This window comes from Nerophis lumbriciformis, linkage group LG24 (genome assembly GCF_033978685.3).
Source record: "Nerophis lumbriciformis linkage group LG24, RoL_Nlum_v2.1, whole genome shotgun sequence".
Lineage (NCBI taxonomy): Eukaryota > Metazoa > Chordata > Actinopteri > Syngnathiformes > Syngnathidae > Nerophis > Nerophis lumbriciformis.
This window is the reverse complement of record NC_084571.2, coordinates 42,057,430-42,083,955: the sequence shown is the minus strand read 5'-3', so window position 1 is coordinate 42,083,955 and position 26,526 is coordinate 42,057,430. Positions and strand designations below refer to the sequence as shown.

At 42.0% G+C, this 26,526-nt stretch overlaps 1 protein-coding gene across 1 annotated transcript in view; it reads right to left on the bottom strand.

Annotated features, from left to right (window-relative positions):
* Positions 1-294: 294 nt before the first annotated feature.
* The window catches only part of LOC133620555 (hemicentin-2-like), a 103,899-nt gene continuing 77,667 nt past the window's right edge, over positions 295-26,526 (bottom strand). The window contains exons 16-19 of the mRNA XM_061982140.2: positions 23,481-23,729; positions 4,957-5,223; positions 2,052-2,384; positions 295-825 (exon numbers count right to left, since the gene is read on the bottom strand). Coding sequence (XP_061838124.1) covers positions 566-825; positions 2,052-2,384; positions 4,957-5,223; positions 23,481-23,729 — 1,109 coding nt within the window. The 3' untranslated portion in view covers positions 295-565. The remainder of the gene's footprint in view (positions 826-2,051; positions 2,385-4,956; positions 5,224-23,480; positions 23,730-26,526) is intronic.

Here is a 26,526-nt window from a genome sequence, read left to right as displayed (position 1 = left end):
CTAGCTTGCCATGCTAATGGCCAGAAACTTCCACCCATGGTGATATTCAAAAGGAAGACCTTGCCAAAAGAGACCTTTCCAGCCGGCGTCATCATAAAAGCTAACTCGAAGGGATGGATGAAGAAAAGATGAGCGAGTGGTTAAGGTAAGTTTAAGTTTACGCGAAGAGGCCGGGTGGCTTTTTTCACGCAGCTCTGTCCATGTTGATATACGTATGTTTGTGATTGCACATTTGCGTACATTTTGGGAGTGAACAGAGTTGTTAGAACGCTGGTTTTTAATATATTATTAAAGTTTGACTGACCTATCTGACTGTTTTTTTGACATTCCTTTAGCGCAGTTAGATGCGGCTTACAACACGGGGCGGCTTATAGGTGGACAAAGTTTTGAAATATGCCGTTCATTGAAGGCGCGGCTTATAACCCAGGGCGCCTTATGGTGCGGAAAATACGGTATTCCAGCCTGAAGGGGACACAATGAGGGAGGTGATGCTTTTATTGGAGTCAATTGTCACTGTTTGAGGGGAAATGCTAATAATGTTAGAAAGTCTTTAAAGAGCGCACCTTCACACCTCCTTGGCTCTGACGGTGAAATGCTTGCTCTTCTTGCCCAGGGTGTTGGAGGCGGTGCAGGTGTAGGTTCCTGGCAGCAAGGAGGAGGAGGCCAGCACAGCGTGGCCCTCCTCTCTCAGCTCCTGCAGGGCCTGGGGGGCCCACCAGCTGTAGGCGGGTTCTGGGTTTCCTGCAGCGCTGCAGTTTAGTGTCACTTCACCACCGTCTGTCAAGTCCACACTTTCTGCTCCAGGACTTTGGAACACTGGGGGGACTGTGGTGGGGGGGGGGAAGAAACACATCATTATATTGTCCATGCTGATACTTCTCTACACCAGAACTCATTATTGTGTGAATGCTCCAAAACATTCACACATGTGGTTTTATACACCACAATTCATCTATTTATTCTTATTATTATTATTGTGGGAATGCTCCAAAACATTCACACATGTGGTTTTATACACCACAATTCATCTATTTATTCTTCTTCTTATTATTATTGTGTGAATGCTCCAAAACATTCACACATGTGGTTTTATACACCACAATTCATCTATTTATTCTTATTATTATTATTGTGGGAATGCTCCAAAACATTCACACATGTGGTTTTATACACCACAATTCATCTATTTATTCTTCTTATTATTATTGTGTGAATGCTCCAAAACATTCACACATGTGGTTTTATACACCACAATTCATCTATTTATTCTTATTATTATTATATTCACACATGTGGTTTTATACACCACAATTCATCTATTTATTCTTCTTCTTATTATTATTGTGGGAATACTCCAAAACATTCACACATGTGGTTTTATACACCACAATTCATCTATTTATTCTTCTTATTATTATTGTGTGAATGCTCCAAAACATTCACACATGTGGTTTTATACACCACAATTCATCTATTTATTCAACTACTTATTCTTCTTCTCCAGATTTTGTCTCTCTCCACCTTCCACATTTTTCACCCGATTCAAAGCGTTCCAACTTCAAACTGTTCAGCCTTTTCGGTAATCGCAGATTTCCCAAAATGTAAGGTTTTCTGGGACATTTTTCCCAATATTCCCAATTTTTCTGAAATTCCCATTGAAATGAATGGGACACTCTTCAAAGTTCCACAACTTCCACATTTTTCAAACGGTTCCAACTCCAAAATATTAAGCCTGTTCAGGAATTGTGTGATCTACTTCAACAATTCTAAAAACAAATTCCTGGATTTGTGATATATCACTAAGCTTTACAACTTTGTTGTAAAAATCTCCTTCCACGTCTGTCCCTGACACCCACATTTCACACTCTGTGGAAAGGGGTCAGTGTTTGTGATCAACAATAAAAGGTAATAATGGCAACCATCATGTATTTGTCTGATAGTGAGTGGTGGTTGATCGATCGGCACATCCTTAATACTAATAATTAGTTGAATAAGCTCGGGGCCAAATATACCTCTTGATATGGTTTGGAGTGAGAGCATGTCAGACTCACAGTGCACAGAGGCTCTCAGGGTCTGCGAGGTGACAGCCAGAGGTGGTTGCGGTCCCTCCGGTCCCAGTTCCAGCTCTGCTACGCAGCTGTAGCATGCACCGTTGTCGGCTTTGGTGGGCGTGATGACCAGGACGGAGGACACTTGCACCGGCGAGGCGGACGTGAGGTCAGAAAAGGAGCGGTTGTACACCTGGGTGGGGCCTCTGTACCACCTCAAGTTGAGGTACTGGACGGGAGCGATGTTCTGCACCTCGCAGAGCAGCTGGTATTCCTTGCCCTCCTGCATGGGACCGCTGTGGTTCACCGTCCTGATGGTGACACTGTCTGGGCTCTCTGCGAGGACAAGACAATAAGGTGTGGTAAGAAGAAGAGAAACAAGTGTGGTTCACCGTCCTGATGGTGACACTGTCTGGGCTCTCTGCGAGGACAAGACAATAAGGTGTGGTAAGAAGAAGAGAAGGTTCACCGTCCTGATGGTGACACTGTCTGGGCTCTCTGCGAGGACAAGACAATATGGAGTGGTAAGAAGAAGAGAAACAAGTGTGGTTCACCGTCCTGATGGTGACACTGTCTGGGCTCTCTACGAGGACAAGACAATAAGGTGTGGTAAGAAGAAGAGAAACAAGTGTGGTTCACCGTCCTGATGGTGACACTGTCTGGGCTCTCTGCGAGGACAAGACAATAAGGTGTGGTAAGAAGAAGAGAAACAAGTGTGGTTCACCGTCCTGATGGTGACACTGTCTGGGCTCTCTGCGAGGACAAGACAATATGGAGTGGTAAGAAGAAGAGAAACAAGTGTGGTTCACCGTCCTGATGGTGACACTGTCTGGGCTCTCTACGAGGACAAGACAATAAGGTGTGGTAAGAAGAAGAGAAGGTTCACCGTCCTGATGGTGACACTGTCTGGGCTCTCTGTGGCCACAAGACAATAAGATGTGGTAAGAAAAAGAGAAACAAGTGTGGTTCACCGTCCAGATGGTGACACTGTCTGGGCTCTCTGCGAGGACAAGACAATAAGGTGTGGTAAGAAGAAGATAAGGTTCACCGTCCTGATGGTGACACTGTCTGGGCTCTCTGCGGCCCCAAGACAATAAGGTGTGGTAAGAAGAAGAGAAACAAGTGTTGTTCACCGTCCTGATGGTGACACTGTCTGGGCTCTCTACGAGGACAAGACAATAAGGTGTGGTAAGAAGAAGAGAAGGTTCACCGTCCTGATGGTGACACTGTCTGGGCTCTCTGCGGCCACAAGACAATAAGGTGTGGTAAGAAAAAGAGAAACAAGTGTGGTTCACCGTCCAGATGGTGACACTGTCTGGGCTCTCTGCGAGGACAAGACAATAAGGTGTGGTAAGAAGAACATAAGGTTCACCGTCCTGATGGTGACACTGTCTGGGCTCTCTGCGGCCCCAAGACAATAAGGTGTGGTAAGAAGAATCTGCGGGGACAAGACAATAAGGTGTGGTAAGAAGAAGAGAAACAAGTGTGGTTCACCGTCCTGATGGTGACACTGTCTGGGCTCTCTGCGGCCACAAGACAATAAGATGTGGTAAGAAAAAGAGAAACAAGTGTGGTTCACCGTCCAGATGGTGACACTGCCTGGGCTCTCTGTGAGGACAAGACAATAAGGTGTGGTAAGAAGAAGAGAAGGTTCACCGTCCTGATGGTGACACTGTCCGGGCTCTCTGCGGCCCCAAGACAATAAGGTGTGGTAAGAAGAAGAGAAACAAGTGTGGTTCACTGTCCTGATGGTGACACTGTCTGGGCTCTCTGCGAGGATAAGACAATAAGGTGTGGTGAGAAGAAGAGAAACAAGTGTGGTTCACTGTCCTGATGGTGACACTGTCTGGGCTCTCTGCGAGGATAAGACAATAAGGTGTGGTAAGAAGAAGAGAAGGTTCACCGTCCTGATGGTGACACTGTCTGGGCTCTCTGCGGCCCCAAGACAATAAGGTGTGGTAAGAAGAAGAGAAACAAGTGTTGTTCACCGTCCTGATGGTGACACTGTCTGGGCTCTCTGCGAGGATAAGACAATAAGGTGTGGTAAGAAGAATCTGCGGGGACAAGACAATAAGGTGTGGTAAGAAGAAGAGAAACAAGTGTGGTTCACCGTCCTGATGGTGACACTGTCTGGGCTCTCTGCGAGGATAAGACAATAAGGTGTGGTAAGAAGAAGAGACGGTTCACCGTCCTGATGGTGACACTGTCTGGGCTCTCTGCGGGGACAAGACAACAAGGTGTGGTAAGAAGAATCTGCGGGGACAAGACAATAAGGTTTGGTAAGAAGAATCTGCGAGGACAAGACAATAAGGTTTGGTAAGAAGAATCTGTGAGGACAAGACAATAAGGTGTGGTAAGAAGAATCTGCGGGGACAAGACAATAAGGTGTGGTAAAAAGAATCTGCGAGGACAAGACAATAAGGTGTGGTAAGAAGAAGAGAAACAAGTGTGGTTCACCGTCCTGATGGTGACACTGTCTCTACGAGGACAAGACAATAAGGTGTGGTAAGAAGAATTTGCGGGGACAAGACAATAAGGTGTGGTAAGAAGAATCTGTGGGGACAAGACAATAAGGTGTGGTAAGAAGAATCTGCGAGGACAAGACAATAAGGTGTGGTAAGAAGAATCTGCGGGGACAAGACAATAAGGTGTGGTAAGAAGAATCTGCGGGGACAAGACAATAAGGTGTGGTAAGAAGAATCTGCGGGGACAAGACAATAAGGTGTGGTAAGAAGAATCTGCGAGGACAAGACAATAAGGTGTGGTAAGAAGAATCTGCGAGGACAAGACAATAAGGTGTGGTAAGAAGAAGAGAAGGTTCACCGTCCTGATGGTGACACTGTCTCTACGAGGACAAGACAATAAGGTGTGGTAAGAAGAAGAGAAACAAGCAGAGGAGATGTCTCACTGTAGAGGACGAGGTTGAGCTTCTCCTCGCACTGGCGTGGCGTGGTGAAGAAGACGCCGTAACAGATGGGCTCGTCGATCCAGTCGATGAGGCTGTCCACCTTCCACTGCACGCTCGGGCCCTGCTGAGTGTGCGCCGCGCTGACGGCCGACTCCCAGCCCAGCACCCGCACGGGCCGGGCGGCCTCGCAACTGACCGACACGGGCTGGCCGAAGCCCACCACCACTCTGGGGGGCTTGAGGATCAAGGAGCAACCGTCACCTGATGCTGCTGGGACAAAGAGTAGTTATTAAGGTAGAAGAAGTGGCACAAAATAATGAACGCTACCATTAATTCAATCCAGTGGTGTGGCGTCAGGGCCAGCAAGACCTTCTCTGCTGGCCTAACATAACCACAAATCATCATCATGATTAAAGATACAATTATTTTTATTTACTTTCCTTAAACAAAAGTATTCACATTCTCTTCATGTCATATTATGCTCCTTCCAGTGTTGTTTTTAGGTTACAGAGTTTTTATCAGAATCAGAATCAGCTTTATTGTCATTACGCAAGGTAACGAGATTGAGGCCATTCCATACAGTGCGATGTGTGCATGCTAGAAAAAGAAAAACAATGTGCAAATATATAGAAATATAAAAAATGTAGAAGTGAATGTGAATGAATATATACATGAAAAAACAAAACAAAAACAGGGTCGTTGGTGGAATGGGTTATTGCACCGAAGAGAAGGCAGTTATGAGGGACAATGGGGCAGTCCGTTCAGGATGGTTATGGCCCTGGGGAAGAAGCTGTTCTTTAGCCTGTTTGTTTTGGTTTTAATGCACCTGTAGCGCTTCCCAGAGGGCAGCAGGTGGAACAGGTCAGAGCCAGGGTGGGTGCTGTCCTTGATGATGGCACTGGCTCTGTTGAGGCAGCGGGAGGTGTAGATGTCCGTCAGAGAGGGGAGAGGGCGGCCGATGATCTTCTGAGCCGTCTTGACCACTCTTTGCAGCCTCTCCCTGTCTGCTGCAGTGCAGCTGCCGTACCATACCGTAATACAGTAGGTCAGCAGGCTCTCGATGGACGAGCGGTAGAAGGTCAGCAGCAGGTCAGGCTTCAGGTTGTACTTCCCGAGGACTCTAAGGAAGTGTAGCCGCTGCTGAGCCTTCTTGATGATTGATGTGGTGTTGACTGTCCAGGAGAAGTCATTAGAGATGTGGACTCCAAGGTACCTGAAGGTGTGGACCCTCTCTACACGCTCGCCGTTGATGTAGAGGGGGGCAGGGTCGGTGCTGCTCCTCCTGAAGTCGACGATGATCTCTCTGGTCTTGCTGGTGTTGAGAGCGAGGTTGTTCTCCGAAGACCAGGCCGTCAGCTTCAGGACCTCCTCTCTGTAGGCAGCCTCGTCACCCCTGGAGATGAGGCCGACCACTGTGGTATCGTCGGCGAACTTGACGGTAAGGTTGTCACTGTGGGCCGGACTGCAGTCATGGGTGTAAAGGCAGTAGAGGAGGGGGCTCAGCACACAGCCCTGTGGGGAGCCGATGCTCAGCGTGCGGGAGGATGAGAGGTGCGGGCCAAGTCTCACATTCTGGGGTCGGTCCGTTAGGAAGTCCCTTATCCAGGCGTTTGTGAATTCAGCTAGCTTATGTTGCCATGCTGTATGAAATCTGCCTTCAGAATCAACAATGTGTGTGCACTGTAAGTGAACGGGGACATACAGTTGATAGACAGTTGCCATAGCCAATCAGATCACCAGTTGTTGTCAGTAAGGCCTTCCAGCTGGCCTCACGCTGTGATTGGATACTCACTTGGGAGTCCCAAGTGAGTATCCAATCACAAGTTGCAGAAACAGGAAGTGGCACCGAAGCCAAGAAAACTTGCCGGTACTCACAAAGAAGGAGAATAAAATGTGGATTAGGTGGCAGATATATATTTGCAAGAAGGATACTTAAGAGAAACTACATCTTGTGAGACGAGGTCAGTTTTGCCCGCAACTTTCACAGGAATCAAGCGACTAGGAGCGACTAGGAGTGACTAGGAGCGACTAGGAGTGACTAGGAGCGACTAGGAGTGACTAGGAGTGACTAGGAGCGACTAGGAGTGCTACCACTGGCTTATACGGCGTCGAATGGGTTCTACAAATTGTGAGTTCAAATATTTCATTTCTGAATTTTTTCATGTTACATTTGTTTTACACAATTATTTTAAATTTGACAGTACCACGTTAGACATGTTTTAATTGCTGAAGCAGGTTTATTGATTGGATTTCCCTTGACAAATTCCAAAAATTCCCAGATTTGCGGGACATTTTTCCCATTCAAAATGAATTGGCCATTTTTCAAACTTCCACATTTTTCAACCTATTCAAAGCATTCCCCCTTCAACACATTCCACCATTCTGGACATTCAAATTTTCCAAGTTCAAAGAAATTCCAGGATTTTCCATAATTCCTGCTTTTCCAAAGCCCTATTTCCACTTTTTTTTTCTGGCGACTACTCCTTCCACATTTCTCAACCCACTTCAACCGTTCCACCGTCCTAACATTCCTCTTAATCAGGACAAAAAAATGAAGTTGTTTTTTGAACTGTAAAACTGTAAAAAAGATAATATAACATACATCCATAAACGTGGACGCATGTGAAAAAGTGCAATATATTTATCTGTACAGTAATCTATTTATTTATTTATATATATAAATATATATTTATTTTATATATATATTTATATATTATTTATTTATTTATATATGCACCTTATTACTTTTTTATCCTGCACTACCATGAGCTTATGTAACGAAATGTCGTTCTTATCTGTGCTGTAAAGTTCACATTTGAATGACAATCAAAAGGAAGTCTAAGTCTAAGTCTAAGTCTAAGTCCATTTCCTAATTCAACATGTTACTACTTCAACATTTGTCCACCGATTTGAAACATTTAAACACCAACCATTTCATCTCATTCAGACCATTCAATTTTACCATTTTTAAACAATTCCCGCTTTTCCCAATATTCCCAATTTTTCTGAAATTCCCATTGAAATGAATGGGACACTCTTCAAAGTTCCACAACTTCCACATTTTTCAAACGGTTCCAACTCCAAAATATTAAGCCTGTTCAGGAATTGTGTGATCTACTTCAACAATTCTAAAAACAAATTCCTGGATTTCCCAATAATTCCTTTATTTATTTATTTTTTTGCATTTTCCCCCATTTCAAAATGCATTTTTCCACATTCAACAAATTTCCAGGAATTCCCGTTTTTTGGTAACCTTTTTCCACCCTTCTTAAGTTCCAATACTCCTTTCACATTTTTCAACCCATTTCAACCGTTCCACCGCCAAAACACTCCTCATATTCAGGACAAAAACCAAGTTGGTTTAGGAACTATAGAAAAATTCCCGGTTTTCTCGAAATTCCAGGAATTTCTTAATTAAAAACTGTCACTAGTTCAACATTTCTTGACCAATTTAAACAAATCCAACGCCAACCAATTAATCTTATTCATACTCCTAATCATTTTCTAAAAAAATCTCACTTTTCCCAAAATTCCAGGAAGTTCCCATTGAAATGAATAGGCCGTTTTTCCAAGTTGCACAACTCCCACATTTTTCAACCTTGTGAAATCATTCCAACATCAACACATTTTACTTATCCCGAGAGTTGGTTAAATTTGCAGAAATATAGAGGGTTTTGTACACTGTTGAGGGGATTCAATGACCAGTAGTGTGCAAGTGTGTTTCTGTACAGTATCTCCAGTAGTATCCATGCGGTGACATCAATCATGCTATTTGGAGAGGTGAAGTGGGACTAAGTAGGACATGACTGAAGGCCTAGGTGAGAAATGCACAGCTTAAATGTGTCATGTCTGTGTAATCATGTTTTGTTTTAGTCATGTTTTGTTTAGTTATTGGACTCTTTAGTTTCTGGCTTTTCACTCCCTTGTCTTGTTTCCATGATTACCCATTAGTTTCACCTGTTCCACGTTTGGACTCATTGTGCACTCTTGTTTGTCACCATAGCAACCCATTAGTTTTCACTTGTCACGTCACGCACCTGTTTCACGTGTTGAGTCACGCACCTGTTTTCGTTAATCATGTCTGTAGTATTTAAGTTCATTGTTTTCAGTTTGTCTTTCTGGTGACATCTCACATTTATGCTCTGTCCATTCCTGACACTTGTTTTCATGTCCATCCTTCATGCTACTATTTTTGTCCAAGCCAAGTAAGTTTTTGTTTATTAATGCTATAGTCTTTTGGTTTCATAGTTTGTTCTCCGCCACTGTACGTGCGCGCCTTTCGTTTGTACTTTTTTTTGGTATAGTCTTTTGGTTTCATAGTTTGTTCTCCGCCACTGTACGTGCGCACCTTTCGTTTGTACTTTTTTTTGGTATAGTCTTTTGGTTTCAGTTTGTTCTCCGCCACTGTGCGCGCTTTTCGTTTGTACTTTTTTTTTTGATATATTAAATAAATCATGTACTCACATTCCTGTCTCGCCCGAGCCAACTTTCCGTTGCATTCCGGAAAAGCAAACACCCAGGACCAAGTCATGACACAATGACATCTTTGTTATTTCATTAGTGCTGGGTGTATCTGGGTGTGCCTAGTCTATAAAATCCGCTACACCTCCCTGATACCGAAGTACATGTCAAACTACTAATGACCGCCATAACCACAACACCAGGGGGAGCTCCACTAACCACGTTAAACCCACATTCCCATCTAACAAAGGTCTTAACTCATTCTCTTTCTATGCCACATCAATGTGGAATGCACTCCCAACAGGTGTAAAAGAAAGGGCATCTCTATCCTCCTTCAAAACTTGTGTGATGACTGTATTATGATGATAGTATATATCTGTATCATGAATCAATTTAAGTGGACCCCGAATTAAACAAGTTGGAAAACTTATTGGGGTGTTACCATTTAGTGGTCAATTGTACGGAATATGTACTTCACTGTGCAACCTACCGTATTTTCCGCACTATTAGCCGCACCTAAAAACCACAAATTTTCTCAAAAGCTGACAGTGCGCCTTTTAACCCGGTGCGCTTTATATATGGATAAATATTAAGATTCATTTTCATAAAGTTTCGATCTCGCAACTTCGGTAAACAGCCGCCATCTTTTTTCCCGGTAGAACAGGAAGCGCTTCTTCTTCTACGCAAGCAACCGCCAAGGTAAGCACCCGCACCCATAGAACAGGAAGCGCTTCTTCTTCTACTGTAAGCAACCACCTGCCCGCGTAGAAGAAGAAAAAGCGCGCGGATATCACTGTACGTTTCATTTCCTTTGTGTGTTTACATCTGTAAAGACCACAAAATGGCTCCTACTAAGCGACCGGGATCCGGTTCATGAAAAGACGCAATCTCTCCATCCGCACACGGATTACTATTTCACAGCAACTGATATTCCTGTGAACCGCACTGTGGATATAACGGGAGCACGTACGGTGAATATTCGCACCACAGGGAATGAGAAGTCATCCTTCACTGTGGTTCTAGCTTGCCATGCTAATGGCCAGAAACTTCCACCCATGGTGATATTCAAAAGGAAGACCTTGCCAAAAGAGACCTTTCCAGCCGGCGTCATCATAAAAGCTAACTCGAAGGGATGGATGAAGAAAAGATGAGCGAGTGGTTAAGGTAAGTTTAAGTTTACGCGAAGAGGCCGGGTGGCTTTTTTCACGCAGCTCTGTCCATGTTGATATACGTATGTTTGTGATTGCACATTTGCGTACATTTTGGGAGTGAACAGAGTTGTTAGAACGCTGGTTTTTAATATATTATTAAAGTTTGACTGACCTATCTGACTGTTTTTTTGACATTCCTTTAGCGCAGTTAGATGCGGCTTACAACACGGGGCGGCTTATAGGTGGACAAAGTTTTGAAATATGCCGTTCATTGAAGGCGCGGCTTTTAACCCAGGGCGCCTTATGGTGCGGAAAATACGGTACTAATAAAAGTCTCAATCAATCAATCCAACACACCACTCGAGGGCGCTGTTTCCAAGTTGAGCCATTTGAAAAGGTCACGAGTTGCAACTAAAATGTGCCAAAGTAAAAAGTTGGCATCATTTTGGACCCTTGATGAAGCATGGAGATCATTCCTGTTGTTGTGTTGACACCTGCTGCTGTTTAAAATGTGTTAGGGGAGCAAAGCTCATGAAAAAGTATGTTATTTGACTACTACACCAGATGCCATCCACGCACACTGAGCTTTCCCGTAACTGCCGCTCATTAGTAACATTCCAGCGAAAAGAAAAGCTGGCGTTGAGACAAGAGAAGTGGATAAGACAACATCTCACCTGAGGAAACCAAGCACAGAGTCCACACCATCACTTGCACAAACTCCATTGCTGCGGCGGAACGTCAAGGAAGGATCCGGGCGAAAGGAAAAGCCCAAGTTGCACAAGCTTGGCAAACTCTGCAGGGAACAATGCTAGTGGAACACAAGGGCCCCCTTCATCCCAGCTGACTTGGGAGTGGGGGGGTGGTGGCGGGGTTGGGGTACTCAAGGGGAGATATTGGGAATGTAAAAAAACAGAGGTTTTAACATTTTGTAATTAAAAAAATCATAAATAAAGTTAAACTCCTCACCTTGAAGACATGATTGCTGGGTGTTTAGCAGAGGTGGGAATATTTGGGCTCCCCACCATTCCATCCTATCCCTATTCTAGGGGAGATCATTCGATTCTCGATTCACACTCATTATCGCCATGTATTAGAAACCCCAAAAGCAGTGAAGTTGTCACGTTGTGTAAATGGTCAATAAAAAGAGAAAACAACAAATCCTTTTCAACTTATATTCAATTGAATAGACTGCAAAGACAAGATATTTCATGTTCACACTGAGAACCGTTGGTAATTTTTTGCAAATATTAGCTCATTGGGAATTTGATGCCTGCAACATGTTTCAAAAAAGTGGCAAAAAAGAGTGATAAAGTTGAGGAATGCTCGTCAAAGACTTATTTGGAACATCCCACAGGTGAACAGGCTAATTGGGAACAGGTGGGTGCCATGATTGGGTATAAAAGCAGCTTCCATTCTTCACTCATTCACAAACAAGGATGGGGCGAGGGTCACCACTTTGTCAACAAATGCCTGAGCAAATTGTTTAAGAACAACATTTCTCAAGCAGCTATTGCAAGGAATTTCGAGATTTCACCATCTACGCTCCGTAATATCATCAAAAGGTTCAGAGAATCTGGAGAAATCACGGCATGTAAGCCATGATATTACGCACCTTGGATCCCTCAGGCGGTACTGCATCAAAAAGCCACATCAGTGTGTAAAGGATATCACCACATGGGCTCAGGAACACTTCATAAAAACCACTGTCAGTAACTACAGTTGGTTGCTACATCTAGTAAGTAAGTAAAGTTTATTCTTCGGTCAATGGTCAACAAAATAAACAAACAGTTGTACATTCATAGATTGAAAATGAAAATGTTGCAGACCGAAAGGGTTTAGGCTGAAGTTGAACACTTATAGCGCCTAACCCTATAAACAATGTCAAGTACAAGATGAACTTCCGAAAATTATGAAATGTCTTTTGTACAACATATTATAAATACACATTATACACAATATGAACACTGTTCAATTATATACACAGTAAAGGCATGTGAAATATCCTTGTACGCGTGTTAAACCTTTGTACCAATTTATATACTATATACAAACAATTATACTTCCATTATTATTTATATCCCACATTTAGTATTTTAATTAACATTGATCATAGTATTAACTACTGTGTTGATTCAAGAGTGATATATTTTTCCAAGACTTTGGTCTTAAAGTGTTTTTTAAATGTGTGAATGGACCTGGAACATTTGAAGGAATCATCCAAGCTGTTCCACAGTTGAACCCCCCTGACACAAACACATCTACTTTTTAAGATCCTTCTTATCTTTGCTTTCTGGAAGACATCTGAACCTCTGAGGTCATAGGGACTCTCTCTGGGTATGAACCTCTCCTGTAGACACCCAGGCAGCATGTGGTTATGAGCTTTGTACGTCACAATAGCAGTGTTGAGGTCAACAAGATCATGCAGTTTTAATGTTTTTAATTGAATAAACAGAGCATTGGTATGGTCATGATAATCTGCATAATTTACAATTCTAATGGCTTTCTTTTGAAGTAAGAATATAGAGTTGATGTTTGTTTTGTAATTGTTACCCCAGATTTCAACACAATAATTAAGATAAGGGAGTACGAAAGAATTATATAACATATTAAGAGCCTTTTGATTTACGGAGTTTTTGATTTTATGTAACATAGCAATATTTTTTGCCATCTTTGTCTTAAGTATATTTATGTACAGTTTCCAATTTAATTTATCATCTATATAGATTCCCCAAAATTTTGTTGAATACACCCTTTCTATCTCCATATCATCAATTCTTATATGACACTGTATGTTATTTTTCCTATTTCCAAAAATTATATATTTTGTTTTATTTAGGTTGATTGATAGTTTATTGGCATCAAACCATTGCTTTAGTATGTGGAGTTCACTCTCTACAGTCTCTAAGAGTTGGCCAAGGTCTTGCCCAGAACAGTACAGACTTGTATCGTCAGCAAAGAGAATACAATTGAGTTTTTTAAAGATTTTGCAGATATCATTAATATACAATAAAAACAATTTTGGTCCCAGTACAGAACCTTGGGGCACTCCATGTGTTATAATCTTTTTATCTGAATCTACATTGTTCATATGCACATACTGTTCTCTACCACCAAGATAACTTTTCAACCAATCATGAGCAAGACCTCTAAAACCATACCTCTGCATTTTGTTTAAAAGTAATGTGTGATGGATGGTGTCAAAGGCCTTGCTCAGGTCAATAAAAAGGCCAACAACAAACTCCCTCTTATCAATAGCAGTGGTTACCTCCTCAACTAGTTCCATCACTGCCATGGAAGTGGACCTGTTTGGTCGAAAACCGTATTGGTGTTCACTTAGCAAGTGATGCTTATCAATAAAACTGTCTAATGTTGACACAAATAATTTTTCAAGGACTTTTGAAAATTGTGAGAGTAGAGAAATAGGCCTATAGTTGGTGAACTGATGCTTATCTCCATTTTTGAAGATGGGAATAACTTTTGCCGTTTTCATTTTCTTTGGGAAAACTCCTTTTATAAAAAAAATATTACATATATAAGTGAAGGGAACAGCTATAAAATCAACAATTTCTTTAATCAGAGAAAAGTCCAAGTCACAGCAATTAAGTAAGTAAGTGCAATTAAAACTCTATAAACTAGGCAAAGCCAAATCCATTTATCAACAACACCCAGAAATGCCGTTGGCTTCCCTGGGCCCGAGCTCATCTAAGATGGACTGGAAAAGTGTTCTGTGGTCTGACAAGACCACATTTCAAATTGTTTTTGGAAACTGTGGAGCAAAGAGGAAAAGAAGCATGGGGACTGTTCTAGGGTGAAAGTGTAAAAGGCAGCATGTGTGATGGTATGGGGGTGTATTAGTGGCCAAAGCATGGGTAACTTACACATCTGTGAAGACACCATTAATGCTGAGAGGTACATACAGCTTTTGGAGCAACATATGTTGCCATCCAAGCAACATTATCATGGACGCCCCTGCTTATTTCAGCAAGACGATGCCAAGCCACGTGTTACAACAGCGTAGTAAAAGAGTGTGTGTACTAGACTGGCCTGCCTGTAGTCCAGACATTGAAAATGTGTGAAGGCTAAAATATGAGAAGGGAGACTGTTGAACAACTTAAGCTGTACATCAAGCAAGAATGGGAAAGAATTCCACTTCAAAAATGTGTCTCCTCAGCTCCCAAACCTTTACTGAGTGTTGTTAAAAGGAAAGGCCATGTAACACACTGGTAAAAATGCCTTTTTTGCAATGTGTTGCTGCCATTCCATTCTAAGTTGATGATTATTTAGTTTCTCAGTGTGAACATGAAATATCTTGTCTTTGCAGTCTATTCAATTGAATATAAGTTGAAAAGGATTTGTTGTATTCCCTTTTTATTTAGCATTTACACAACCTGACAACTTCACTGCTTTTGTATTTGTCATTGCCGCCTGCATTCTTGCGTCCCGTGACATTTGACCCGGATGCTTTGTGAGTTGTCAGCAGGCCAGATGAGTCGCTGTTGTCTGGCGGACTCACACCGTGAGCAGAATGCTGCACGCAGCCTATTAGCTGCACGCGTAATCGGATGCTTCTCTGCTGTTATTTATAGCGTGCGCAGCTGCAGAACTCAAATTGCACGCCGTACATACCCTGGCCCCGGCGAAAGCACTTTATGCACTTCAACTCCTGCGCCGTTTGTCCGCTATTAAAATGAGCGGAAGCCTCCCGGAGCCAGGTTGTCATGGCAACGCAGGCTGAGCGTACAGCGGGAACGGAATGTAAAGATCCGTGTGATTTACCTCACTCAAAAAGTCAACGTTTTGTCATTTTGTCCATTTAATAGCTCATATTTAGCAAGTTTGAACATTTTGATATAAAATAGGACTCACAGTGCAATTCATTGCTTGTGCTTCATCAAGCACCTTCACAGAAGAAGAAGAAGAAGAAGAAGATGCAGCAGCATGCATTAAAAAAACTTGGGAACCTTAAAACTCAAAGTGAAAAACTGGGGGAACATTTTTAAAAAGTCGTACAAAACAGCACGGTACCGAAGAGGACGGAAATGTGTGATGATAACAAATGAAAGGTGTTGGCAGCTGGGGACGGGTACCTTTCACATTTGAACCAATACAATGCTACCAATTTCCAGTACCTTTTTGTGTGTGTGTTCATGTGGTAATAAATGTTCAATTTAAAAATAATTCAACACTGCGCTTATAATAACTGGGCTGTCTAGTTATGTCTTGTTTTTTTTTTACATTTTTTTACACATCTGAGTCTCATATGCAGGGCCGGCCCGTGGCATAGGCCGTATAGGCAAATGCTAAGGGCGCCGTCCATCAGGGGGCGCCACGCCAGTGCCACAAATGTTGGAGAAAAAAAAAGTTGGTACTATTATTTCTTGATACAAAAAATAATCCCACGTTAATTAAAATGCAAAGTAAAGCCTATTTAATAGAAATATTATTTGTTACAACATTACGCCCCCCCCCCCCCCTCCCCCCGCACGGTGCGCCCCCTCCCTTCCCGTATCATGACTCTTTTTGGACGTCACCAAATCAAAAAAATCAACACAAGATGTCAAAACGGCCAAAACTGTCAGGTGCCCAGGGAAGAAAAAAGAGAAAAGAAGAGGAGGAGAAACGAGAAAAGACAGAGTTAGCAGGTAGGTAACGTTAGCCTACATGAAATTATTTGTCTGTTACAGAATGTGATAGTAACCTGGCTTTTTAGCATTAAGCTAATGTTACATGATTCGGCAATTGCTAATCAATAAATAGCTAGTTCTGTTTTAACGTCGGGTTAATATTGTGGAGGGGGCTAAATTGTTATGGAAAATAATAATGTAACGTTAGGTAATTACAGTACTCCCACCTTACATTCCTCAGGGACATTTCTATTAGATCTTTTAAGCAGGTGTTTTTTGTTTACATTGTTATTGCCTTCTGGTTAGCTAATGTTTGCCCTGCAGGTAATAGTCACTTTTCCACCCCTTTATATATTAGGTATAGTTGTAAGTAAAAAAAAGGTCAAAGACAAAGCTATTCGGTTTCTTGTGAGTATATACACTTCACTGCTGATGTTGGGGGGCGCCACCTAAAATCTTGCCTAGGGCGCCAGATTGGTTAGGGCCGGGCCTGCTCATATGCATTAATTTCAGTTTGTCCTAAATGTGTTGCTGTAGTCAGGAAGCAGTCTTTGCCATTAAGTTGAATGTGCCAGTCTGGTCTTTGTACTGTAAGTACTGTAAGGCTGTTTGATGGCAACATGCATCTCAGTTGTTGTTTTTGATGACCAAATTTGGAGGTCTTGAACTTGTTTTGCTCTGATTACTGCTTTGCACACTCTTGGCATTCTCTCCCATGAGCTCCAAGCACTTTTGAAGTGAAAACCATTTCAGGTGACTACCTCTTGAAGCTCATAGAGAGAATGCCAAGAGTGTGCAAAGCAGTCATCAGAGCAAAGGGTGGCTATTTTGAATATAAAACATGTTTTCAGTTATTTTTTTGTTAAGTACATAACTCCACGTGTGTTCATTCATGGTTTTGATGTGACAATCTACAATGTAAATAAAGAAAACGTTGCATTGAATGAGAAGGTGTGTCCAAACCTTTGGCCTGTACTGTATGTGTGTCTGTAAATATGTCTGGGCATGTGAACAATCTGAAGAATTTTCTACAAGTTGTACAATTGTAGTGTTACTGCAAGCATCATAAAGATGAGAGTGCTTGACATTATGCCCAACAGTGTTAGTTGGTTAGACAAAAATCTGCTAATATGCATGACGTGTGCCACTTGGTGTGAACGTTTGATATTGACAATGCTACATGCAGTTTTGGTTGCATTTTGCAGGCTATAGGAGGTATTTTGCAGTTTGGGTGTGTGGTTTGCAAAATTGTGTTGTATTACTGTGTTTTATAGGGGTGTAACGGTACGTGTAATTGTATTGAACCGTTTCGGTGGGGGGTTCCGGTTCGGTTCGGAGGTGAAGTGAATTACATTTATATAGCGCTTTTTCTCAAGTGACTCAAAGCGCTTTACATGGTGAAAGCCAATATCTAAGTTCCATTTAAAGCAGTGTGGGTGGCACTGGGAGCAGGTGGGTAAAGTGTCTTGCCCAAGGACACAACGGCAGTGACTAGGATGGCGGAAGCGGGGATCGAACCTGCAACCCTCAAGTTGCTGGCACGGCCACTCTACCAACCGAGCTATACCGCCCCACAAGGTGTACCGAACGAGTTTCCACACGGACATATGAAGTAGCGTAACGCACGTTGTGTAAACAATGCACACCGAGGCACAACACACGGCATGCTAGCAGCTAACGGGCTAGGATAGACTGACCATACGTCCTCTTTTCACCGGACATGTCCTCTTGGGCGGAGTTTCTTAAATGCCTCAAATGTCCGGCATTTTGAGTTAGGGTTGCGTGTATTTTCAATGTACGTTCAGGGTTAAGAAGGGGTTAAAAACAAAACAAACAGCAGCATTGGTGAGGGAGGGGCAGAGACAGAGAGAGAGAGAGAGAGAGTTATGATAAACGCGCATGCGTCGCCAGGCTCTGCTTTTTATCCATAGGTTTATCACATTTAATGTTTTATTATCTATAGCAGGGGTGTCAAAAGGAGGCCATTTGCGGCCCACAGCTAATGTTTTAAAGGCCCACGGCACATTCTAAAAATACTATTCAAATAAAAAAAACATAACAAAAGTGAAATAAAAAAAGCTTAAAGGTTAAATGTAATTTAGAAAAAGTTGCAATGTTGACTAATAAAACAAAGCTGTTTTTTTTTTCTTTCAAACTGTCATTGCTCAAAACATAATATTGAATCAAAATCAATGTTATTATGAATTATTGACCTATACAAGGTTCCCATTACTTCACATCAAATATTACACGAAGAAAAATATTTTTGGTGGAAGATTTTGCAAATTTGGTAAATAAATAACCCAAAAATGTATATTTTGTTGTTTTCTTACTGTACCGAAAATGAACGGAACCGTGACCCCTAAACCGAGGTACGTACCGAACTGAAATTTTTGTGTACCGTTACACCCCTAGTACGTACCCATTAAATTGGCCCATTTTATTGATTTATTTGTGAGTAGCGTTGGCATGGTAACGCGAAATGTTCCCAACTTAAAGTACCGCTGTCGGCGCGAAGGAGACCTTTCCGCCGGTGTAACACACGTGGGGGTTTGTTGGCTGGTTTGTCTCGTGTTAATCGTAAAAGGAAATGTGCGGGACTATAATAATAAAAGTTGAAGTATGAGCAATAATAATATGGGCTGCTTGCAATGCAATATAATTGATGATCTTGTCCTTTCGGTCATAACCCAAAGCTCATGACCATAGGTGAGGATGGGAACGTAGATCGACCGGTAAATTGAGAGCTTTGCCTTCCGGCTCAGCTCCTTCTTCACCACAACGGATCGATACAGCGTCCGCATTACTGAAGACGCCGCACCGATCCGCCTGTCGATCTCACGATCCACTCTTCCCTCACTCGTGAACAAGACTCTGAGGTACTTGAACTCCTCCATTTGGGGCAAGATTCCCTCCCCAACCCGGAGATGGCACTCCACCCTTTTCCGGGCGAGAACCATGGACTCGGACTTGGAGGTGCTGATTCTCATCCCAGTCGCTTCACACTGGGCTGCGAACCGATCCAGTGAGAGCTGAAGATCCTGGCCACATGAAGCCATCAGGACCACATCATCTGCAAAAAGCAGAGACCTAATCCTGCAGCCACCAAACCAGATCCCCTCAACGCCTTGACTGCGCCTAGAAATTCTGTCCATAAAAGTTATGAACAGAATTGGTGACAAAGGGCAGCCTTGGCGGAGTCCAACCCTCACTGGAAACGTGTCCGACTTACTACCGGCAATGCGGACCAAGCTCTGGCACTGATCATACAGGGAGCGGACTGCCACAATCAGACAGTCCGATACCCCATACTCTCTGAGCACTCCCCACAGGACTTCCCGAGGGACACGGTCGAATGCCTTCTCCAAGTCCACAAAGCACATGTAGACTGCTTGGGTAAACTCCCATGCACCCTCAAGGACCCTGCCGAGAGTATAGAGCTGGTCCACAGTTCCACGACCAGGACGAAAACCACACTGTTCCTCCTGAATCCGAGGTTCGACTATCCGGCGTAGCCTCCTCTCCAGTACACCTGAATAGACCTTACCGGGAAGGCTGAGGAGTGTGATCCCACGATAGTTAGAACACACCCTCCGGTTCCCCTTCTTAAAGAGAGGAACCACCACCCCGGTCTGCCAATCCAGAGGTACCGCCCCCGATGTCCACGCGATGCTGCAGAGTCTTGTAAACCAAGACAGCCCCACAGCATCCAGAGCCTTAAGGAACTCCGGGCGGATCTCATCTACCCCCGGGGCCTTGCCACCGAGGAGCTTTTTAACTACCTCAGCCCCAGAAATAGGAGAGCCCACCACAGACTCCCCAGGCACTGCTTCCTCATAGGAAGACGTGTTGGTGGGATTGAGGACTGTGACAGTTGACAAATGATTTCCATTAGTGTTGATGAAGGTGTTGGATTTTGAGGGTTCCCAAAACACGCATGCAGCTAACTGTGGCACAGTAAGGTAGAAGAATACAATCTCAGTCATGTAAACAAAGAAGTGCATGAGTAGGACTTATGAGCTAAGCTGTACAGGCCACGCCCCTTCGCCCTAAAGCATTCATTATAAAGCTATGGGAGACAAAATCATACGGGACCAGACGTCGGTCGTCCACTAGTATAGCTGCCCTTTTTGCAAGAAAACATTCCATGAGGAGTGACAGATAAAAGGCCGCCGATGGCGAGAAGAACTCCCAAAGCCACAAACACGACCACCAGCGTTGTGAAGGTTGTTCGATCCCCTGCGGAAGACAGGAGTTTTTCATCATTGTGCGTCAAATATTGAGTGATAGTTCCTCTTCTTCAGTGACATGCCACATTCCACAGGCCCTAAATCAGATGATGTTTTATTATCATTATTAGACTCCTGAAGAGCCCACATCATTACATGCACTAAATACCTCCTTATTGACTTGAAACTAGCTTCTTAAAACACATGTAAAAACCTTACTAAGTAAATAAAAGAAGGTAAGTAGAAGGTTAAAAAAAAAGGTAAATGAAGGTGAATAAAAGGTAAAAAAAAAAAGTTAATAAAAGGTAAAAGGTAAGTATAAGTTAAATAAAAAAGGTAAAACAATATAGAACACAAAAGAAGATAAATGAAATGTAAAAAATATATTTTTTAAAAGGTCAATTGAAAGTAAAAGAAGTTAACTAGAATGTAAAAAAGGCAAATACTAGACAACAAAATAAGGCAAAAGAAGGTTAAACAAGCAAAAGAAGATTAAAAAAAAAAGGTCAAATAAGGTAAATAATAGGTAAAGAAATGTAAAGAAAAGGAAAAGAGGGTATACAATAGGTAAAAGAAGATAAGAAAAATGCAAAAGAAGGTAAATAACTGGTAAAAGAAGGTGAATAAAATGTAAAAGAAGGTAAATTGAGGGTAAACTAAGTTAATAACAGGTGACATAGGTAAATAAAAGGTAAAATGGGGCAAATAAAAAGGTAAAAGAAAAAGGTGAAAAAGATAAAAGGTAAATAAAAAGAAAAATAAGGTCAACTGAATATGAAATGAGTAAAAACGGTAAAAAGGATAAATAAAAAGGTACAAGAAGGAATATAGACGGTAAAAGAGTAAAACAAGGACATTCAAATAAAATAAAATGTAAAAGAAGGTATATTGAAGGTACAATAAGTCAAAGGTATTAAAGGTAATTAAAAGGTCAACAGAAGGTAGATAAAAGAACGAATATAGAAGGTAAAAGAAGTAAGTGAAAGGTAAATAGATGGTAAAATAACTAACGGTAAAAGAAGGTAAATAGAAAAATGATCATTAGTGGATAATAATTAGAGCATCTACCTGTCTTTCAAAACTAGTGACGCCTCTTTAATTGAGGTTCCTTGAACACACCACAATGATGTAGTATTGAACTTGAACATAACTGCTGCAAATAGATGCATCATGTTTACCTTCTTTTATCACCTCATATGTTTACCTTCTTGTATCACCTCATACGTTTACCTTCTTTTATCACCTCATATGTTTACCTTCTTTTATTACCTCATATGTTTACCTTCTTGTATCACCTCATACGTTTACCTTCTTTTATCACCTCATATGTTTACCTTCTTTTATTACCTCATATGTTTACATTCTTGTATCACCTCATATGTTTACCTTCTTGTATCACCTCATATGTTTACCTTCTTGTATCACCTCATACGTTTACATTCTTGTATCACCTCATATGTTTACCTTCTTTTATCACCTCATATGTTTACTTTCTTGTATCACCTCATGTTTACCTTCTTGTATCACCTCATATGTTTACCGTATTTTCCGCACTATAAGGCACACCTAAAAACCACAAATTTACTCAAAAGCTGACAGTGCGCCTTATAACCCAACGCGCTTTATATATGGATTACTATTAAGATTCATTTTCATAAAGTTTCGGTCTCGCAACTACGGTAAACAGCCGCCATCTTTTTTCCCCGTAGAAGAGGAAGCGCTTCTTCTTCTACGCAAGCAACCGCCAAGGTAAGCACCCGCCCCCATAGAACAGGAAGCGCTTCTTCTTCTACTGTAAGCAACCACCCGCCCGCGTAGAAGAAGAAAAAGCGCACGGATATTACGTACGTTTCATTTCCTTTGTGTGTTTACATCTGTAAAGACCACAAAATGGCTCCTACTAAGCGACAGGGATCCGGTTCATGAAAAGACGCAATCTCTCCATCCGCACACGGATTACTATTTCACAGCAACTGCCTAAAGACTTTCAAGAAAAGCTGGCTACTTTCCGTGCATATTGTAAAAACAAGATAGCTGAAAAAAAGATCCGGCCAGAGAACATTATCAACATGGACGAGGTTCCACTGACTTTTGATATTCCTGTGAACCGCACTGTGGATACAACGGGAGCACGTACGGTGAATATTCGCACCACAGGGAATGAGAAGTCATCCTTCACTGTGGTTCTAGCTTGCCATGCTAATGGCCAGAAACTTCCACCCATGGTGATATTCAAAAGGAAGACCTTGCCAAAAGAGACCTTTCCAGCCGGCGTCATCATAAAAGCTAACTCGAAGGGATGGATGAAGAAAAGATGAGCGAGTGGTTAAGGTAAGTTTACGCGAAGAGGCCGGGTGGCTTTTTTCACGCAGCTCCGTCCATGTTGATATACGACTCCATGCGCGCCCACATCACGCTGGTTTTTAATATATTATTAAAGTTTGACTGACCTATCTGACTGTTTTTTTGACATTCCTTTAGCGCAGTTAGATGCGGCTTATAACACGGGGCGGCTTATAGGTGGAAAAAGTTTTGAAATATGCCGTTCATTGAAGGCGCGGCTTATAACCCAGGGCGCCTTATGGTGCGGAAAATACGGTACCTTCTTGTATCACCTCATGTTTACCTTCTTTTATCACCTCATGTTTACCTTCTTGTATCACCTCATATGTTTACCTTCTTTTATCACCTCATATGTTTACCTTCTTGTATCACCTCATATGTTTACCTTCTTTTATCACCTCATATGTTTACCTTCTTGTATCACCTCATATGTTTACCTTCTTTTATCACCTCATATGATTACCTTCTTGTATCACCTCATATGTTTACCTTCTTGTATCACCTCATATGTTTACCTTCTTGTATCACCTCATGTTTACCTTCTTTTATCACCTCATGTTTACCTTCTTTTATCACCTCATATGTTTACCAGTGCCAGGCCATGACCATGTGGCCCCCACCCCCTCGAATTGGTGTCCCTAAAGAGCCGTTTATGCCACGGGCCAGCCCTGCACCTTACATAGCTCGGAGGTAAGAATTGTGAAAAAAGGTCTTACTTGGAGCTTCGCTGACTGTGAAGCGTTTGACAGCGGCGCCCTGGGAATTGGCGGCGGTGCACTGGTAAGTGCCAGGATGCTGGAAAGACGAGGTCAGGATGGCTTGATTTTCCGTCCTCATCTTCAGGGGGGCCGGGAGAGTCCAGCTGTATCGTGGCTCTGGGTTTCCCCGGGCCCTGCAGTTTAGAGTCATGTTGCCCCCGACAGGAAGTGACAGGTTCTCATCATCTTGGTGGAAGGTAGGTGGATCTGTCCATGAAAGATGACGTCAGACAATTTGCTGTTACAGGCAGTGAGAGGAGACCAGTGGGGACGTTGCCATCACGCTTCTATGCTGCCCAATATCATACATAAGATAATGATAGAATACAATAAGAGTTTTATTGTCATTATTACAGTGAACAGGTTCAAATAACAACGAAATTGGAGCAGATCCCCTAAGGTGCATACACAATAATATAGTAATATAAATAGTAAAAAAGATTAAAAAAAGATGATATATATCTATATATATATGTCTTAATAAGGTTATCCAAAAAATAGTGCTCGATACCGTAGTAGAGCGCAATATATGTATGTGTGGGAAAAAAAATCACAAGACTACTTCATCTCTACAGGCCTGTTTCATGAGGGGTTCCCTCAATCATCAGGAGATTTTAATGGAAGCATTCACATACCATGGTTAAAATAGGGCACAGAGTGGGTGGGTACAGGCTGGCATAGGGGCGTGGTGATTGGCTCATGTGTTACCTAGGAGGTGTTTCCGTCTGTGGCGGCATGCTGATACAATTTCGCTGCGCTTGTTGAGGGATGACAGGTCTGGACGGTATATAATAAACAGTTTCTCTTATATACCGTCCAGACCTGTCATCCCTCAACAAGCGCAGCGAAATTGTATCAGCATGCCGCCACAGACGGAAACACCTCCTAGGTAACACATGAGCCAACCACCACGCCCCTACGCCAGCCTGTACCCACCCACTCTGTGCCCTATATAAACCATGGTATGTGAATGCTTCCATTAAAATCTCCTGATGATTGAGGGAACCCCTCATGAAACAGGCCTGTAGAGATGAAGTAGTCTTGTGATTTTTTTTCCCACACATACATATATATCTATATATATGTATATATCCACACACATGCATATATCCATACATATGCATACATATACATATACACATACATATATACACATACATATACATATACACATACATATATACACATACATGCATATACATACACATATATATACACACATATACATATATATATACAATTTTTTTTTATAAACCTTTATTTATAAACTGCAACATGTAAAAACAGCTGAGAAACAATAATCAAAATAAGTATGGTGCCAGTATGCTGTTTTTTTTCAATAAAATACTAGAAAGAATATAAATGTAGTTTGTCTCTTTTATCCGATTATTAATCGACTAATCAAAGTAATAATCGACAGATTAATCAATTATCAAATTAATCGTTAGTTGCAGCCCTAATATGTGTGTATATATATATATATATATACATATATATATATATATATATATATATATATATATATATATATATATATATATATATATATATATATACATACATACATACATACATACATACATACATACATACAGGTAAAAGCCAGTAAATTAGAATATTTTGAAAATTTGATTTATTTCAGTAATTGCATTCAAAAGGTGTAACTTGTACATTATATTTATTCATTGCACACAGACTGATGCATTCAAATGTTTATTTCATTTAATTTTGATGATTTGAAGTGGCAACAAATGAAAATCCAAAATTCCGTGTGTCACAAAATTAGAATATTACTTAAGGCTAATACAAAAAAGGGATTTTTAGAAATGTTGGCCAACTGAAAAGTATGAAAATTAAAAGTATGAGCATGTACAATACTCAATACTTGGTTGGAGCTCCTTTTGCCTCAATTACTGCGTTAATGCGGCGTGGCATGGAGTCGATGAGTTTCTGGCACTGCTCAGGTGTTATGAGAGCCCAGGTTGCTCTGATAGTGGCCTTCAACTCTTCTGCGTTTTTGGGTCTGGCATTCTGCATCTTCCTTTTCACAATACCCCACAGATTTTCTATGGGGCTAAGGTCAGGGGAGTTGGCGGGCCAATTTAGAACAGAAATACCATGGTCAGTAAACCAGGCACGGGTAGATTTTGCGCTGTGTGCAGGCGCCAAGTCCTGTTGGAACTTGAAATCTCCATCTCCATAGAGCAGGTCAGCAGCAGGAAGCATGAAGTGCTCTAAAACTTGCTGGTAGACGGCTGCGTTGACCCTGGATCTCAGGAAACAGAGTGGACCGACACCAGCAGATGACATGGCACCCCAAACCATCACTGATGGTGGAAACTTTACACTAGACTTCAGGCAACGTGGATCCTGTGCCTCTCCTGTCTTCCTCCAGACTCTGGGACCTCGATTTCCAAAGGAAATGCAAAATTTGCATGGTTGGGTGATGGTTTGGGGTGCCATGTCATCTGCTGGTGTCGGTCCACTCTGTTTCCTGAGATCCAGGGTCAACGCAGCCGTCTACCAGCAAGTTTTAGAGCACTTCATGCTTCCTGCTGCTGACCTGCTCTATGGAGATGGAGATTTCAAGTTCCAACAGGACTTGGCGCCTGCACACAGCGCAAAATCTACCCGTGCCTGGTTTACGGACCATGGTATTTCTGTTCTAAATTGGCCCGCCAACTCCCCTGACCTTAGCCCCATAGAAAATCTGTGGGGTATTGTGAAAAGGAAGATGCAGAATGCCAGACCCAAAAACGCAGAAGAGTTGAAGGCCACTATCAGAGCAACCTGGGCTCTCATAACACCTGAGCAGTGCCAGAAACTCATCGACTCCATGCCACGCCGCATTAACGCAGTAATTGAGGCAAAAGGAGCTCCAACCAAGTATTGAGTATTGTACATGCTCATATTTTTCATTTTCATACTTTTCAGTTGGCCAACATTTCTAAAAATCCCTTTTTTGTATTAGCCTTAAGTAATATTCTAATTTTGTGACACACGG